Here is a 16677-nt window from a genome sequence, read left to right on the forward strand (position 1 = left end):
TGCTCCCCTAAGGAATGCTTACCCAGGTCCTGCAGGTCAGACCCAAATCAGTTTCTGTCAAGCAGCCTAACACCTCAGGTTATTAGGAAATGAGAACTCGGTGATGGAGGGCTCACCAGGGAAAGGTTCGCCACAGTGCTGTGACCCACAGGCTGGCTGCTTTGGTCTATGTCCTGATTTTGTTTTCTTCCACTCATAGTCAAAACCAATTTCTGTGGGGATTCACAAACATCCTGCAAATTCAGGGAATGAAAGCATATCCAGAGCAAAACCAGTTGGGCTTCCAGGCAGAGGTGTGGGAGAGTTTGTGTTGAACACATAGAGCCAGATCTCCAGCCCTGAGACCCTTCAGAGACGGAGACCCAGGATTCCACCACAAAATCCCTTTCCTTAGGAGTCAGGGCTGTGGGAGATTCACTGGCTTGTTTCTACTGAACATCAGTTAGATAACGGGTCAGGAAATAAAGTGGAATTTGATGTATTATCTAGGAAGCACTAAAGGAAACCAGGCTTGTATTTTATTTGTTATTATTTCCCTAATATCCTCAATATGTGACCGTCCCATCAGTGGATCTGATCTGCTGCATGTTGGACAGTGGTGTCCCCGCTGGCCCTGGACTCTGGTGAGACAGGCCCATGGCATCGGGAATGATGTTTGTTTGTTTTCTTTGTTCCCAGGCCTGTCCCAGGCTCTCTATCTTCTCTGCTACATCTCCACAACAGACAGAGACAGCCCATGCCAGCCTCCATGCCTGGGACCCTGCCCAACCCTACAATGCCGGGATCTTCTGCCGTCTTGATGCCAGTAAGAGTTTCTGGGTGTCTCACTGGAGCTCCTCACTTCAACTGTAGCTTGCCACTCTTTTAGCTTTGTGTGTGTGTGTGTGTGTGTGTGTGTGTGTGTGTGTGTGTGATACTGGGGGTTGAACTTAGAACCTCATGCATGCTAGGCATGCGCTCTACTACGCCTCTTCGGCTCCTGACATCCCTAGCCCATGGCTTGCCACTCTTGGGAGAGGAAAGGGAAAACCAAGCTGTAAGCTGTCTGTGAGGAAGGCAGCTACTCCAGAGTGGAGGGCTGAGCTTGAATAAAGTCTTGCAACCCTATATCAGGAGTTAAGCATAAAGTACACTTGTTTAGGGTTTTGAAGTACCAGTTTGCATTTTGAGCCCAGTTGCCCATCCCCAGACATCTTGCTGAATTTCCTGGATTTCAGCACCTTGCTACGAAACAGACTCCTACCTTCCTGTGGTGACAGCTGAGCCCATAGCACCCAGGGAATGGAATTCATTAAGGAGACTGTTCTGTAACTACAGTGATCCCTCGATATCTGTGGATTCTGCATCTGCTGTTCAACCGTCATGGATTGAAAATGTATTTTTAAAAATCCGTATCTGTACTAAACAAGCACACTCTTTTTTCTTGTCACAATTCCCTAAACAGTATAACAATAATTTACACAACATTTACATTGTAATAAGTATTATAAGTAATCTAGAGATGACTTAAAGTATATAAGAAGGTGTTCATGTTACATGCAAATGCTATGCCATCTAATACAAAGGATTTGAGCATCTGCAGATTTTGATATCAAAGAGGGAGGGATGTTCTGGAACCAGTTCTCTGCAGATATTGATGGATGACTGCACTGCAGAGTCCCCAGCTTCAGTTGTATACAGTGGCCTTAAATTACCAGTGAGTGGTCTAGCCAGAACTGAGAGTTATAATTATAGTAATAACGATAATAATGATCATACATAATAGCTGCTAATATGTGTTTATGCATATCATGTTCTATAAATCATGTTAGCAGCATTTATTGAGTGCTTACCATATGCTGGTCACTTTCCAAGCACTTTGTCAACATAAGGAACAACCTTCTGAGATGAGTCTATTACTGTCCCAATCTTCTGAAGGAGCAAAGTCAGGCGAGTCACTTGCTTAGCTGAAAAGCAGAGTAGCAGAGTTTCGAACCCAGAAGTTCTGTCTTCACAACCCATTCTTTCAACTACTAAATGATATGTACATTCCCTCCCTTCGCTTTCACAGCAAACTGATGAGGTAGGCATTGTTATTATACCGAGAGGCTGAGTCTCTTAGCTAAAGTCACACAGCTGGTAGGTGATGGAATCAGGGTTTAAATTCAAGTAGTCTGACTCCCGAGTCTCCACTCATAATCATTATATGATCCCTTCTGAAAACAATAGGTAATCCTACTAGAGTGCTTCAGACTCATGCAAAGAAGCTTTTCTGTTCTTCTGCCTCCTCCCTTTCCTTCTTTCTTCCCAAGATTGTGCTTTGGTGGACATGGCTGGTGGTGTTATTTACAGGGCTGCAGCAGTTCTCTAAAGCCCTCCATTCAATCCAAACCTTTCCACAGCCAATTAATAATTTGCAAAGCCAGCATTTGAAGGAATTCTCCATGTTGCTATATCATTTTATTCTCACAGCAATCCTGTGGGGATGTGATATCTATAATTACTGCTATAATCATCTGACAGGTGATAAGCCAACAAGAAGTTGAAGGGCGTTGTCCAACGTCATGTGGTTTTGGAGTGAAGAGTAGTGAATGGAACGCCCATCTCAGCTCATGTGGAGAGCTCAGATCGGCCCTGCTAAAGGATGGTGCTCATTTCTCTAGGGGGATGCTGGGGAATGCAGATGGGCTTGTGGACTCAGTTGAGAGCAGTTGGCCTGTCCATACAAATACCTGGTGGTCCAGGCGAGGAACAGCCACGGCAACCTTGAGCTAGAGGATGGACAGGTGAAGCTGATTGACTTCACCTGCAATGCTCTCCTTAGACTGTTTTAGATGGCAGAAAACAGCATCTCAGTGCAGTTATCCCAGATTTTATTCAGCTTAACCAAATGCATTGAGGTTTCCACCCCAAGCTATCTTCCTTTAGGTTCTGATTTCCTCTTGTCCATAATTAGTATTCTCTATGCCTTATTCAGAAAAAATGCTACTACAGACAACTTTTTCCCCCCTGTTTAGCCAAGCTGTGAACCATTCCTAGGGACAAAGTTAGGACACTTGGGCTAAAAGGGCCCTGAGTAAAGGTACCTGGCACCAGTTGTCACATTATTCCATCATACAACTTGACCTCTTGTTGACACTTCAGGGTAGAAGCAAAGATTCAGATTCACAGTCAAGAGCCAGTATAGACAAAAAGGCAGGGAGGCCACTCCCACAGGAGTTCCCAAACCTTTCCATGATGTGCAGAGCTGCCATGACAGTAGGTGTCAGTCTAGAGCAATGATTCTCAGCTGGGGTGGTTCTGTCCCCTAGGGGACATTTGGCAATGACTGGATATGCTGTTGGTTGTCAGCACTGAACTGGGGTGGGGAAGGCTGATATCTAGAGGCCACAGATGCTGCTAAGCATCCTATAATATACAAGACAGTTCCTATAACAAAGAGTTCCTTGATCTAAAATGTCAATGCCAAGCCTGAGAAGCCCTGGTCTTGAGTGAAGCAAATGTTACTAATGAAAAACAATGCAATGTCTTTCAGAAGTAGATCCTAAGAGTTCCAGTCTCTAGAAATCCAGGCTTTTCTTCCTTCGTGCCCTGTCACCAACTCCTCTGCTATAACTTTGACATTCCAAACATTGTTAAAGTGTAGCCTCTTCCCCTAGAGTTCCCGTTCTGGGAAACCACAATTCCTTGGGCTTAAACATTGAGACTGCGTCTTTATGTGAAGGTGAGATTCATGCTTGATCTGTAATGGATGCTGCCAGGAAGCACATTTCACAAAACCTAGGTCTGAAAGAAAATGAGGTATTCATTTATTCATTCATTCCACAAATTTTTGTTGAGGACCTTTTGTGTACAAAAGATGGTGGAGATAGAAGAACAGGGTAGATTTTGCCTTCAAGGACTTCACTGGGTGTAATATCTTATCTTGAAAGTGAAATGCATTAATAATTTGGGAACATGAACCTCCCATTTATCATTACAAAAGCTCTTATAGACTTATAGACAGTTCAGCTGTTATTTTCCAGTGTGTGAAGAAGGGAAAATTCTTTTACCTGGGAATTACTGTGGTGCTGGGGATCAAACCCAGGTCCCTGAACATGCTAGGCAAGCACTGTAACACTGAGCTGCACCCCTAGTCCCTGCCTGGGTGTTTACCAGCAGTGTTGAATGTTGCCCATTATTGAACAAAGCTATTCCATTTCCTGGATTCTTAATTCCAGGCAACTCATTAAAGTCGAGCTCATGGTGCAGATGGGGGCTTGTCCTTACTTTGAGGAGGCACTTGCCCATGCTGTGTGTCTATATGACAATAGTCAGTAAGATGGAAAATGCAATATGTTTTAATAGATAGGAAAATTAAGCCAGTTTGAAGTTAGAATATGATGAGTCATGGGGTAGAAACAGTCACAGATGAAAACTTTTTCCAAAAATGGAAGGCTTACTAACTCTGGATACAGAAGCCATGAACAGACTGCTCTCCCCTCATGGTATAGCTAATAGTTTAGAAGACATTGGACTAACATCTGTACTTATGAAAGATCTTCCTTTGGAAAACTGAAGGCAAAAAGTTCATTTGGACTTGAGTTTCCTTCTCAAAGAGGAAGAAGGGGTCAAATGCTACTCTGTCTCTCCCATCCCCAGCCTCTGAGAGTAGGAATTATAAGTAATATGCATTTTTCCCACATTTTTTATTGGTGCATTGTGGTTATATATACTGATGGGATTTGTAATAATACACTTTTTAGGGCAATGAAACTCTTGAATTCTTCATGACTTAACCACTGGAGTCTATGAATGTACTGAACTTAATGGCACTGAACTTAATGAACTTCATGGCACTTAACACTGGGTAAAATAGTATGTTATATGTTAAGTGTATTCTACAATTTTTTAAAAAGCAATTGAAAAAAATTAGACTTCTTAGGCTACCCAGAGATTTCAGAGATATGTGGGAGTGAATATTTTATTTTTACTGAATTGGTAAGGCCTTAAAAAGTTTTACTGAAGTACCCGGGAATACACAGAAATTTTGCCTTTGTTAGCTCCTCTTGAAAGTTTCCCGCATCCACACCTTGCAGGATAACTGATCAGCTCAGTGGCTGAAGTTAGGCGAAGCATCCACCTGTCAGTCAGGAGAAAGCTTTTCACTAACACCTTTACTAATTCATAGGCTAATGTCATAATCATACTCCAACCCTGGGACATACACAAAAGGAATTGCAGTTGCAGAATCTCAGCAAGAGAAGGGTCCCTTGACCGAGCAGGGTCATTTAGTTCAATGATCATGCTAAAGCTTCCCTCTGGGTGGTGAGATTTCCATCCTCCATCATTTGAACTGGTAAGAAACTCCCATATTTTCCAGAACTTCCCAGGTTAACTTAGAAGGAACATCTGGCTCCCCCAAATTTTCAGTCTTTGTTTTCATTTCTACCCTTTGGCAATTATATTGAAGAATCTGTTTTCCCTCTGCAGAAAGTCTAGTTATTTCCTGGATGATATTAATAGTAGGTGTACTTGTTTTAGCTTATTTGTGAAGTGTTCATTTTTTACCAAACAGAAAATATTATGAATCAGACACATTCTTCCTTTACTAAAATAGAAATTTTGCTATAGAAGTTGAGCATCCCTAATCTGAAAATTCAAACTTCAAAACTTTTTGAGTACCAACATGATGCCACAATGAAAAGTCCCACATCTGACCTTATGTGATGGGTGGCAGTCAAATGTGGGAGCACTCAAAATCCTGTATACAATTGCCTTCAGCCTATGCATATAAGGTGCATAAAGGAGTTTCATGTTTGAACTTGAGTCCTATCCTAGCACATCTCATTAAGCAAGTTAAGAAGGAAGAGATGCACCCCGGCAGTGGCTCAGACACTTGTGCTGCGTCATTGCAACTGTATTTATGGAATAGAGCAACAGGAAGACCCAGCATGTTGGAAAATGTGGCTTTTAAGATTGTTTATTTTTTAATTTCCCCAAAGATTCATGTTTACTATATAAATTTTATAGGGGGAATATATCAAAGATATCCTGAGATAACCATTTGGCATATTCTATATCCTTTCAGCATTTTTCTATGCATATACTATTTCTTAGAGCCATAAAAATTAGCATGACTAGTGGTAGTTGGAGTAGGTGCAAAAGTGGAGGGATTCAGTGATTTTGTTTAGAAATGACCTTTCATGACAACACAGTTCTCTTTACGTGGGGAATCTTTCACAGAATGCAGCTTTGGGTGATTCCTTGATGTACTTGGTTCAGCTCAAGTCTCAGGAGCACATTGCTCACCATATACCAAGCCTGCGGGTTTCTCAGGACTTCAAAGAAACGCTAAAGGATCTGCTTGAAAAAAAGTGGCAGCTTTGTCTATGGCCTTGACTGTCTTTCTCAGATTTCTAATTCTGTCGCTTTCCTTTCTCTTAGATGGAGAGACAAATGTCAGTGAACTCCAGCATCATGGGAATGCAAGGTCCAAATCTCAGTAACCCCTGTGCTTCTCCCCAAGTCCAGCCAATGCATTCAGAAGCCAAAATGGTAAGTGTCTGATTTCTACTCTGACACCCAAATGTTAGTTAAGCCAGGTAAAAGGCTCCATTGTTTGTTTGTTGTTTGTTTGTTTTCTGCATTGCTCTTTCTCTGGAAAGGCAGAGTTCAGAGATCGGCTCTGTCTTTGAGAATATTTGTTATATATAGACACTTGGCATCAGCTAAGCATGTCCCAAGTGTTAGATTGGCTTTGGTGTTAGTGATAGGGACAATTGAGGTTTGGGGAGATCCTTAGAAGTTAGGGTGGGATTTGCTCATTTTGTAGAACAATAAAAATAATCCAGAGCTCCAACTCCTTCTTCAAGGTAATTACAGCTTCAATGCATTTTTCCTGTTCCCATGTTATTAACACAGACCTTTAATTCTTAAGTACACTCTGTTATGGAAATGCTTTGTGTTTTTTGTTATAGTTGTCAGATGTGGCATTGATTTGAAAGGATGAGAGCCTTAATTTCCTTGCAAACTGTACTGAAAAGCGTGACTTCAGGTGACAAGGTTCAGTGACTTTTAGCATGATATTTGTGTGCACTGAGGTCATTCTTTCCAATCTCAGTGATAGATTTATGCATCTGTATTCCACTGAAGATTAATAAAGTCATGCCTGTCTGTCTCTGCAATACAAAGTAAACTTGCTGGTACTATTTAGAGAAGTTATTTAAAGTAGGTCACTCAGTTTTTGCATAGTTAAATTCTGACACCAAAATTAGCAAAGTATCAGGTAGCTATTAAATATAACACAGCAAAATTTCAGTGTCTGATATTGTAGAAGGAAGGCATTTGCTAGAATTTTGAGATTTATCTGGTCCATGGACAGCCCTGTAGACTGTGTGTGTTGGTTGGTGTGAGGAGGTGAGGGACAGCTCTGAAAGCTAGCCTCAACTCCTGCACGGGGTGGAGCCAGCCCCAGGGACGTCCTTCTCCGTCAGCAAGGTTTTTGAAGCCCGTTTGGTCACTTTCGCTTGGAAACTTCACTCATTTGATGTGTAGCTTCTTGACCCGAGAAATCAACTGAACTCCCAGTGTTGGCTACTTTAGGCAAATAAAATCTGTGGTCAAGAGAGCTCTCTTTACTGTGCCACAGCCCCTGTGACATGCCAAATGGCACCAGCATTGCAGCAAAGCTCGTTAAATCTTTTTGGATTTGGCAAATATTTTTTCAACTCAAGCCCTTCAGAGCCAAACCAAATACTTGCTGGCAGAATAAAGTTCAAACTGGCATCTGTTTTGGAGACCAAAGTATTGCCATTTACCCTTTTTTTTTTTTTTTTTTTTTTAAGGAAAATAAAAAATGAACTGTGAAGGTACTTAAGAAAAAACAAAATTAAGTTCTTCATTTGCAAATGAAAAGTGTTGTGGTTCTGGGTCTGAGACAGTACGCCCCCATCTGGATGGTTCTGGAATCTTTTTATTCCTTCAGGGTCTGTATTCCTCTTGAGGGATTTTCTAGACAAAGTTTAGATGGATTCTAAGATACAATTCCAAACCAGATTTCCCTGTTTGATTTTCACTGGGTTTGATACCACCACTTGCCTCAGAAATACCCCACGTCTCCGATTGCTAGCAAAGAAGGAAAATGCCCCCAAAGTAGTACAGTTTGATAATTATTTACGTTCATGTAATCAATCATGTAATGTGGCAAATTAATGGTGAATAATGTTAGCTGGAAACAAAAGAGAATTGGTCTGTATTTATAAAAATAATGTTAGGCCACAAACATTTGCTGAGTTGAATTCACTGAGCAAGCACACCACTCTGCTGATTCATGTTCTAAGTGAATAAATATTTCCAGGCCCATGAGGTCCGGGCTAATGAACTTGACCATGGAGATGGGGCCCAGGGAGCACAGCTATTTTCTCTGCCCCCAACTCCCACCCCTACTACCCCTGTTATTGCCAATACATTAATCCAAAGGGGGAAATGGTAATATTGCCCACTTATGTTTGTAAGAATAGCAGTTACTAATAGTGTGGGAAAGTGTTAAGTAAGTGAATTTTAATATGTCACTCGGCATCTCTGTTCTTATTCCACCCGTGTTATTCACTGGAGAAACCAGTCATTGCCATCAACTAACCACATGGTATTTTCTAGCAGCTTTGGGGCTGCTCAGATGAAAATGTTTTATGAAATCCAAAGTAGTGAGGGGGAAAAAAAAATCGTCCATGATTTTAATGTCAGCCAGAGCCTCTCCAGGTTTCTCTGAACGATGGGCTTTGTTTTTCTATGCCTAATTTTCTTCCTGTGTAAGACTGGAATGGATTCCAGATTTCAACTGAGACTCTTGTTTCACTGTTTTCAAGGACTTTTCCTAAGGTCACACATGGGCTATTGTGATGAATGCACTCAGCAGGGCGTGTTCTCAGAGCACACAAGTAACCAGAGAGCTAAAGGGAGGTGTTGCCCACACTGTGCCACATCAGGCTTTCTCTCCCAGGGACGGTAGCAGAGGGTTCACTGCAAACTCCCTACTGCCCCTGACAAAAGACATCATCCTGAATCTCTGGTGAAGCTTGGAGGTCTCAGAGGTGGACAAAAGTTTAAGACAGGATTGCTTTCAAAGTACAACTTTGTTGGAGGCCCTCTGACTAAGGGTTTCCCATTGGAATGCATCTGTTTTCCTTGACCAATGTCTAACTTCTGTTGCAGGAGAGAGTAAACGGGTGTTCTTCACAAGCTCTCAAGTGTGTTAATCTGGGACGTCCTAAATCAAAAAGCACACGTGCTAATCTTTGGTTCTAATGTACATTAATATCAACGAGCTGTCCACATTGACTTTAATCATCATTCTGACTGATTATGATTTAGTTTTATGGCTTGTTCTTTCTCTGCAGAACTAGGCCGGTGGACATATGACTTCACAATTACAAAAGTACATCTGCACATATTAGGTTCCCTTTGGGCAAAGCAGGCTCAAAACCCTGAGAGACTTCCATCTTTCTAACTAACCCCAATAGTAGGTACTTCCTTCTAAATTCTTGGGTCCTGGGTGCTTAAGTAGAAAAAGGGTCTACTAGAAAAAAAAAAATCACTGGATAACTGGTGGACATTTTTAACATTCAAAGGCGAAAGGAAGGGAAGGAAGGGGCATAAGCAGAGAGAAATGAGAAAGGGAGGGAGGGGGACACAGAGAGCAGGGGGAATCACAGTGGGACAGGTTTCTAGTCTCTGCAGTGTTTGAGCGCTTCTGGAGTGAAGTGATTATGGCATCCTCAGAATCATGCAGATGTGCGTTCATTGCTTGTGTAGGAATTGGGCCAATTCTATCTAGCTTTTGTTTAAAGAAATTGATAATAAATTTGGTAGCCAAATAAGTCATAGGGGGTTGGGGGATCCGCCCATACACCTGTCTGTGTCTCACTAAGAATGAGGTGACCACCATCCTAGAAACTGCTAGAAGAAATGATGGCATATAAATGGCTATACCCCAGGGGCTCTGGAGGCCCTCTTCACATCTTACCTTCAGTTTGGAAGGGGTTAGTGAAGGCTAGGGAGTATTGATATTAGGAAGAAGGTGTGTTTGGCTGTGACCTAATTTTGTTCTCAGATAGCACCATGACAAAAGCATTGTCCCCATGTTACAGCTGAGACCGCTGAGACTCTGAGAGGTTTTAAAACTGGCTAAATGAAACACCACAACACAGGCTGATCTCACTCCAGTAACAAAGCTCTTTGATCATGACATTGATTCTTTGGATAAAAATATCACAATACTAAGCTGTCAGTAGTTTTCAGATTAAATCAAATTCTTTGAGTTTATTTATATTTCTATACAAACGCAGACTAGGCTAGCCAGGATAGTTCAGCCTTCAGATAACCTGGAGAAGATGTGGAGTGATTGGTGGTATGGAGCTTCTCCCTGGTTTAACTAGTGCTCTGTAGACTCAGTAACTGACCCGGTTCCACTGCCTCTTCATCCAGAAACATTTTTGTTTTGTCTATTCTCATTCTACATGTACGTCTCTCTTAGTTGCTTAATCGGAAGCTCTTTGAAAATGATCCTTCAATGTATAGGTTCTTTGACTTGCAAAAGTTCCCATGCATGAGGACTGAATTAGCTGAGTTGAAATAATGGGAGGGAAACAAACCTCACTAAGGAGGTGGGGGATGGAGTGGGCAAGGGCAAAGGTGGGATGAGGAGAGGATGAAACTAGATAAATGCCAAGCCAAGTACGCAGCCCATAAAGAACAGCTGACTACATTTGATTTCTTTGAAAGACACCAGCAAACAGCATCCATCCTATTTTTTTCTTGAGAGAAAAGCAATATGAGTGCTCCTTAGAAAACAGTTATAATGTCACTGCCCTCCTGTGAATTGAGAGAGGTTATCAATACCTAGAGCTGTTTCTTCCATTGTGATGGTCTGTCCATGCTTTATTTTGGTCAATATCTTACCTATTGTTGAGTTTGTGGTTAATTGAATAAATACATAAGTATATGCATTAATGAGTGATGAAAAAAACCAAAAGACTGGCAAGTAAAGGCCCTTCAGAGATGGAGGGTACTTAGAGAAGGCCTTGTCTGAACCCCTTTTTTCAAAGGGGAGAACTCTAAGGCCCACTAAAGACTAAGGAGGATCACACCATCTTTTAAGTAAAGCTGGACAAGAAGCTTGGACCTTTCTGTTTCTCCCCAAGGACTGTGCCTTTTCAGTCAACTCTACTGATAAATTACTACCAGTGCTTCTGTTGGCTCCTGGTTTCCTCCTCACACACTGGTGGACAAAAACTAGGGAGGTAGAGTGAGCCATCCGTGGTTAAATATCCACTTTGTTTTGAATGTCAACCTGGGTGTGTTTGTGTTTGCCTTTCCCCTCCCTAATTATCGAGCTGGATGACTGTTTGCCTACGGTGCCCCTTGGCCACCCACTGTCCAGCAGATAAATCACAGGGAAGCCTGACTCCATATGGAACTGCCTGGAAAGTTTATACACATGAAAAGACAGTCTCCAGGTAACATCTCTCTGGCACTCTTGAGAAATGCAGTTCTTCAATTTGCCTGTTTGCCTTAATCCTCCCCCCAGCTTCATTTCCTAAAAGTGCGGGAGTAAAGAGCTGGGAATGAGGAGGCTGTCTGCTAGGAGCTTTGCGGCCAGGCAGGAAGGGCTGTTGACTTTAAGGAAGCGCTCATTAACTTGTGAATCATGCTAGCGGCCATGTGTCCTGCAGCTAGCAATCAAAACACAATGATGGACTGAACTAAGGTGATCGTTTTTTTTCAGACTCCTCCTGCTTCACTGCTTGTAAACCACTCTTTAGTGGGCAGACCAGTAGGAATTATGTAAGATTTTGTGACAATAATAACGACGTGCACTTTCACTAATAATAATATGTGGTTTGCCTGCTTAAGGTAGAAAACAGTAATTGTCAACATTAATTAAGCACTTATATATGTGGCAGGAACTATATTAAGCATCTTTGCAATATATCCTTATTTACTCCTGACAACAGTCTGATAAGAAAGACACTATTTATCTCATTTTCCTAAGAATACACTGAGCAGTTGGGTAATTTATGGAAGCACACATGGCTAGTGAAATTTGGTACTGGCACATGAACCCAGGCATTGGGCCTTTGATCCTAGTCCTTAATCATGTTCTGATTAAATAGCAGGGATGATCATCCTATGAATTTATGTTAGTAGAGCACTTTGCAAATTCCCATGTACATTGTCTCATTGGGGCCTCATAGCAACCCTGGAGGGTCAGCAAGAAAACATTACTAATCCCCATTTTATAGACAAAGAAAGGTTAGTGACTTTTCCAGAATCATACCATAGTCTATTATCCGGCCCTGAGCTCAGGTCTTTTTGATTTTTGTCCTGTGTCCACTATATCAAGTCATCTCTGGTATCCCCATGGCAGCTTATTCGGAATAAAAGCAGGCCTTTTTAAAGGTTAGTGGTATCGAGTAAGATGTGGCTTAGGCCACCTTTTAGCTGTGTCTATTAAATTCTGTGGGCCTCATTGACTAAATCCTGAAGAGCAGTCTCTATATTCCTGAATGGCCAAGATAAGTACTAAATTTAAGTTTAGCTCTTATTATTAAAGAACTAAAGTAATACTTTGAGAACTAATAGAAGCCCTAGCTCCTTTCTGTGTGCTAAATGTGTCACCTCTCATCTGCCATTGCCAGTTATCCCATTTTACTATAGAAAACTTCATGTGGAGATATATTTGTCACTTCTTTAATAAAACATAAATGGTCAGATTATGAAATCACTGATGAGAGCTAGCAACTGTTTATTTATTTTCCACAGAATAGAATACTTTCCTATAGAAATTATATTCCATGTGCCAGTCAGAACCCAAACATGTGAGATAATCCATTTGATTTGATTGGTCTTAGAAACAAGAATTTAGAAATTATCAACTATCAATTACCAGATTTCAAAGCAGAGATAGGGTTTGAGGATTATTTTAGCAAAATCCTTTTCTTTGAGAAACAAAGACCTGAAGTTCAAGTTAATAACTCATCTAAGATCACAAGCTGTTAGTAGGAGGGAATTCGAACCCATATTCCTGGTTGTCAAGTTCATTGAACTTCGCTCTCCATGTGCTAGTCAGGGGTTGACAGGGAAAGCTGTCTGCTGACCACCCTGAGTGTGCTTTCCAACAGGACCGTTCCTGACGCATTTTCTGCAGAATTTGAGTAGTGTAGCAAAGTACTTGGGGGAGAGAGGGTCAGACAGCTTGTCTGTTACATGTCAACTGGGACTCGAAGGGAACCATCAGATTGCCCCAAGGAATGTACTTGATTCTCAGATTGATCCTGAGACTTGCTGGTCATGACAGCCAAACACGGAGCTGTTCTCATCTGCCAGTCAGTATTTCATTTCTTGGCGTGGAGTGAAAATTGCCTTGATTTTTGCCTGACACCAACCAATATAATAATCCCACATCTTGTCACTATTTTCTTCGGACTTTCGGAGCTCTGTGCTCTCCTGGGTGTGGAGTGGTGAGGGAGCCCTCTGCTTACACGAGCCCTAAAGGTTATTGAACTAGATCTCAGTCTGATCAGATCTCTTCTCAGGGCCCTCGCTTCTCCACCCTCACAGCTGGCTCCTCATGCACACGCTCAGACATTCTCCCAGGACTCATTGTCTTCCCAGTTTTATTTCTTTCTCTTTCTGCCAGTATCCACCCTGTTTGGGTCACCATGGCAATAGGTGAAATACAATCCCAATATTTGCTCACTGCCTCTGTCATCCAGCCCAGCACGCGCATTGCTGGGTCTTGTTTTCGTGTTTGTTTAATGTTCCCAAGCCTGAGGTCAGACGCATCTGGGCAAGGAAACCACACATGGTCTGGTTCAGAACATCCTCTCTCAACATTTTCAGTGCTTCTTCCCTGTGCATGTGTGTACGTGTGCGCACAAGTGTGTCCCTGTCTGTTTTGGAACATTGTGGGAATAAGTTCATCTTGTGTCAGAAAAGCCAGGGGGAGAAAAGGAAATTTAACAAATCTTGTTACAGGGAAGCTGTGCTTTGCAGAGATATGTTTTGGTCTTTTTCTTGGAATGTATGTGCACTTCCCAAGATTTTTGCCAGCCCAACTAATAACGAAAGTTTGCTTTGCACTTTGAGATGATGGTTCTGCCTTGACTTGGTTTTCTACGTGGTAAGTACAGAAGATCTGTCAGAAAATTCAGGCTTTGAGGGGGTTGGAAGTTGTGGTATTAGAATAGTTAGGAGGCAAAGTTTTCTTAAAGGTTTGGGATTTTATTTTCATAAAAAACAAAAGGGATAATCTAATCGTCAAGTCTAAAAATAACAGAGAGTGTATTTTTCTGTTAGTATCCTTTCAAAATTCTCTTTCTATCCTGTTAGTTTGAAAAGCTAGCTGGAGAGTATTATATGATTGTTTTATTTGACTTAGTGTGAGTTAGAGGAATTGCTAGGTTCTCAGAATAGTTAAGTCCCAACAATAAAGGCACACACTTTGGGTAGCTGTACTTCGAAACTGCATGCGCAGTCACCAGAACAGAAGGTGTGTTTAAGGAGGAGGGGATTTCCATCCATCTGTGTCCCCATGTTCCAGAGATTAAAGGTGCAATCAGGCAAGTCAGTGACCTGATTTCAACACAGGACCAGGATCTGAGGTATAAGGAGCACACCTGGGTAGAATTTCAGAGTTGGCCAGGGTTTCACTTGCATCCCTTTCTGGAACATCCTTCTTCCTTTCAGCACCCTGCATAGGACTAGGTAGCAAGCACTTGTTTCCATGGCATGTGAGCTTCAGTCTGGTTCCTGGCTCTGCCAGCCCCTTCTCCATTCAGCTCTGCCCATCAAGATCCCTCACCTAAGCCACCTCCTCCCAGGATTCTGGCACTTTCCTGAGGGCTTCTTGCTCTGTCTGACTGCCTTCCATCCTCTCCCACCTCTCTGCTCACAGTTCTCCTTTACCTCTGCAAACTCCACCTGTCCTTTTTCAAGACTCGGCTCAAATGCACTTTCCCTGTGAAGTCTTTCCACCTCCCCAGGGAGAGAGGGCCACACCTTCTGCTAGAGTGGACTCCACATGACCTCACTTGGCTCTTCCTCATGGAGTTTCATTGTCTGTGTACCTGCCTCAAGGTCAGCCTGCCAACTCCTTGAGAGCAGAGGCCAGTTTGGTTCAGCTCCACACCCCAAATCAGCATCTCTTCTGCACATGCTAGGTGCCCAGGAAATGTTGATAGAATCAAACAGTCTAATAAACTAGTTCAGATGGAGGTGAGCTGTGATTTAAGATGTCATCCCACATTACGACTGTTAATGTTTTCCAAGTTTCAGTGAGAAGGTAGGATTTGAACTCATCGGATTGATTCCCACAAGGTAGAGTTTCAGGATCCATAATAAGTGGGTGGGAGAGCAATGTTTGAGCAGGTGCAAATCCTGCCTATAATTTCCCAAATCCCTACATTGGAACCTGGTGTCCTGCCAGTCATGGGCAAGTGCTGAGATGTTCTGCATGAGACCACTGAGCATCCTCTGAAGGTGATGTGGCTTTATATTAAATACTTTGACACTTCAGTATTACTCTAAGACTTTAGTTCTTTAAAAAAAAACATAAATTCATGGATTCTGGCATAGCTTCAGTCAAAATTAGTACATGGTGGCAAACTTTTGAGGCTATGTTGAAATATAATTTTTCTTTTGTCTTTTTCCCCCATTTATATTAAAAATGTGTTCACAGTAAATGTAAAGTTTATATCCTGCATCTTAAATTTTTCATGCCATAAGCATTTTTCCTATCATTGAACACCTATTGAAAACATTTTAATGATCATATAATTTTTCCTATGGATATCACATAATGAGTTATTTATTCCTTTATTTCTATTTCTGGATATTTGAATATTCTCTCTAGAATTAGCCCTTAGATTATAAAGTTAAAAAAGAACCCTGATCTGAAATTATTTATTTATACCTTTAGTTATTTCCTTAGGATAGAGTCCCAGAATTAGGATTAACAGGTCAAAGGGAATAAACATTTTAAAGACTACATATACTGTCAGAGTTCTTAAATTTTATGCTTTAATTCCTTCCTGAAATACAGGATGTCCATCTTAAAGCATTTTCCAGCATTATTATTTATTAGCAAACTCTTTACCAGTTTTTACATTTTATATATCATTGATAATGTTGGATGGCATTTTCTGTATTTGTCCAGTTCATTTTATTGGCTAAATCTGTGTATTATATACTTAAGTCTTTTCTCTTCCCCCCCCCCTCTATTTTTATATTTTTAGTGGTGTGGGAGAGGATCAAATCCAGGTCTTTCATGTACCAGACAACTGCTCTACCACTTTACCAACACCTCCAGCCCCATTCTTTGTACTTCAGGGCAATTTTTCTTTTTCTTTCTTTTTATTTTATCTCATTTTATTGATTGATCGATTGGTTGTTACTTGATCTTTCTGTGTTGCCTTGACTGATTTCAATCTCCTGGGCTCAAGTGATCCTTCCACCTCAGCCTTGTGAGCAACTAGGGCAAATTTCCTTACATGGGGTAAGTTCTAGAATCCAGGAAACTAATGACAGAGCAGACTGTACTCCTGTGACTGCATTGTTTGAATTCTTATTAATTAATCAGATTTCCTATTTAACTGTACTGATTATACACTTATGCTCTAAGTACATGCTGAAAAATGTGTTTAGTAGTTTTTATTTATT

General features: G+C 41.4%; 1 protein-coding gene across 3 annotated transcripts in view; it reads left to right on the forward strand.

Annotated features, from left to right (window-relative positions):
* Window positions 1-16677, forward strand: part of Creb5 (cAMP responsive element binding protein 5) — a 387517-nt gene that overhangs the window by 290778 nt on the left and 80062 nt on the right. For all 3 annotated transcript variants that reach the window (XM_047562022.1, XM_047562021.1, XM_047562023.1), the window contains 2 exons: window positions 679-805; window positions 6406-6516. In XM_047562022.1, the coding sequence (XP_047417978.1) occupies window positions 679-805; window positions 6406-6516 (238 nt within the window). The remainder of the gene's footprint in view (window positions 1-678; window positions 806-6405; window positions 6517-16677) is intronic.

This window comes from Sciurus carolinensis, chromosome 8 (genome assembly GCF_902686445.1).
Source record: "Sciurus carolinensis chromosome 8, mSciCar1.2, whole genome shotgun sequence".
NCBI classification, from domain to species: domain Eukaryota; kingdom Metazoa; phylum Chordata; class Mammalia; order Rodentia; family Sciuridae; genus Sciurus; species Sciurus carolinensis.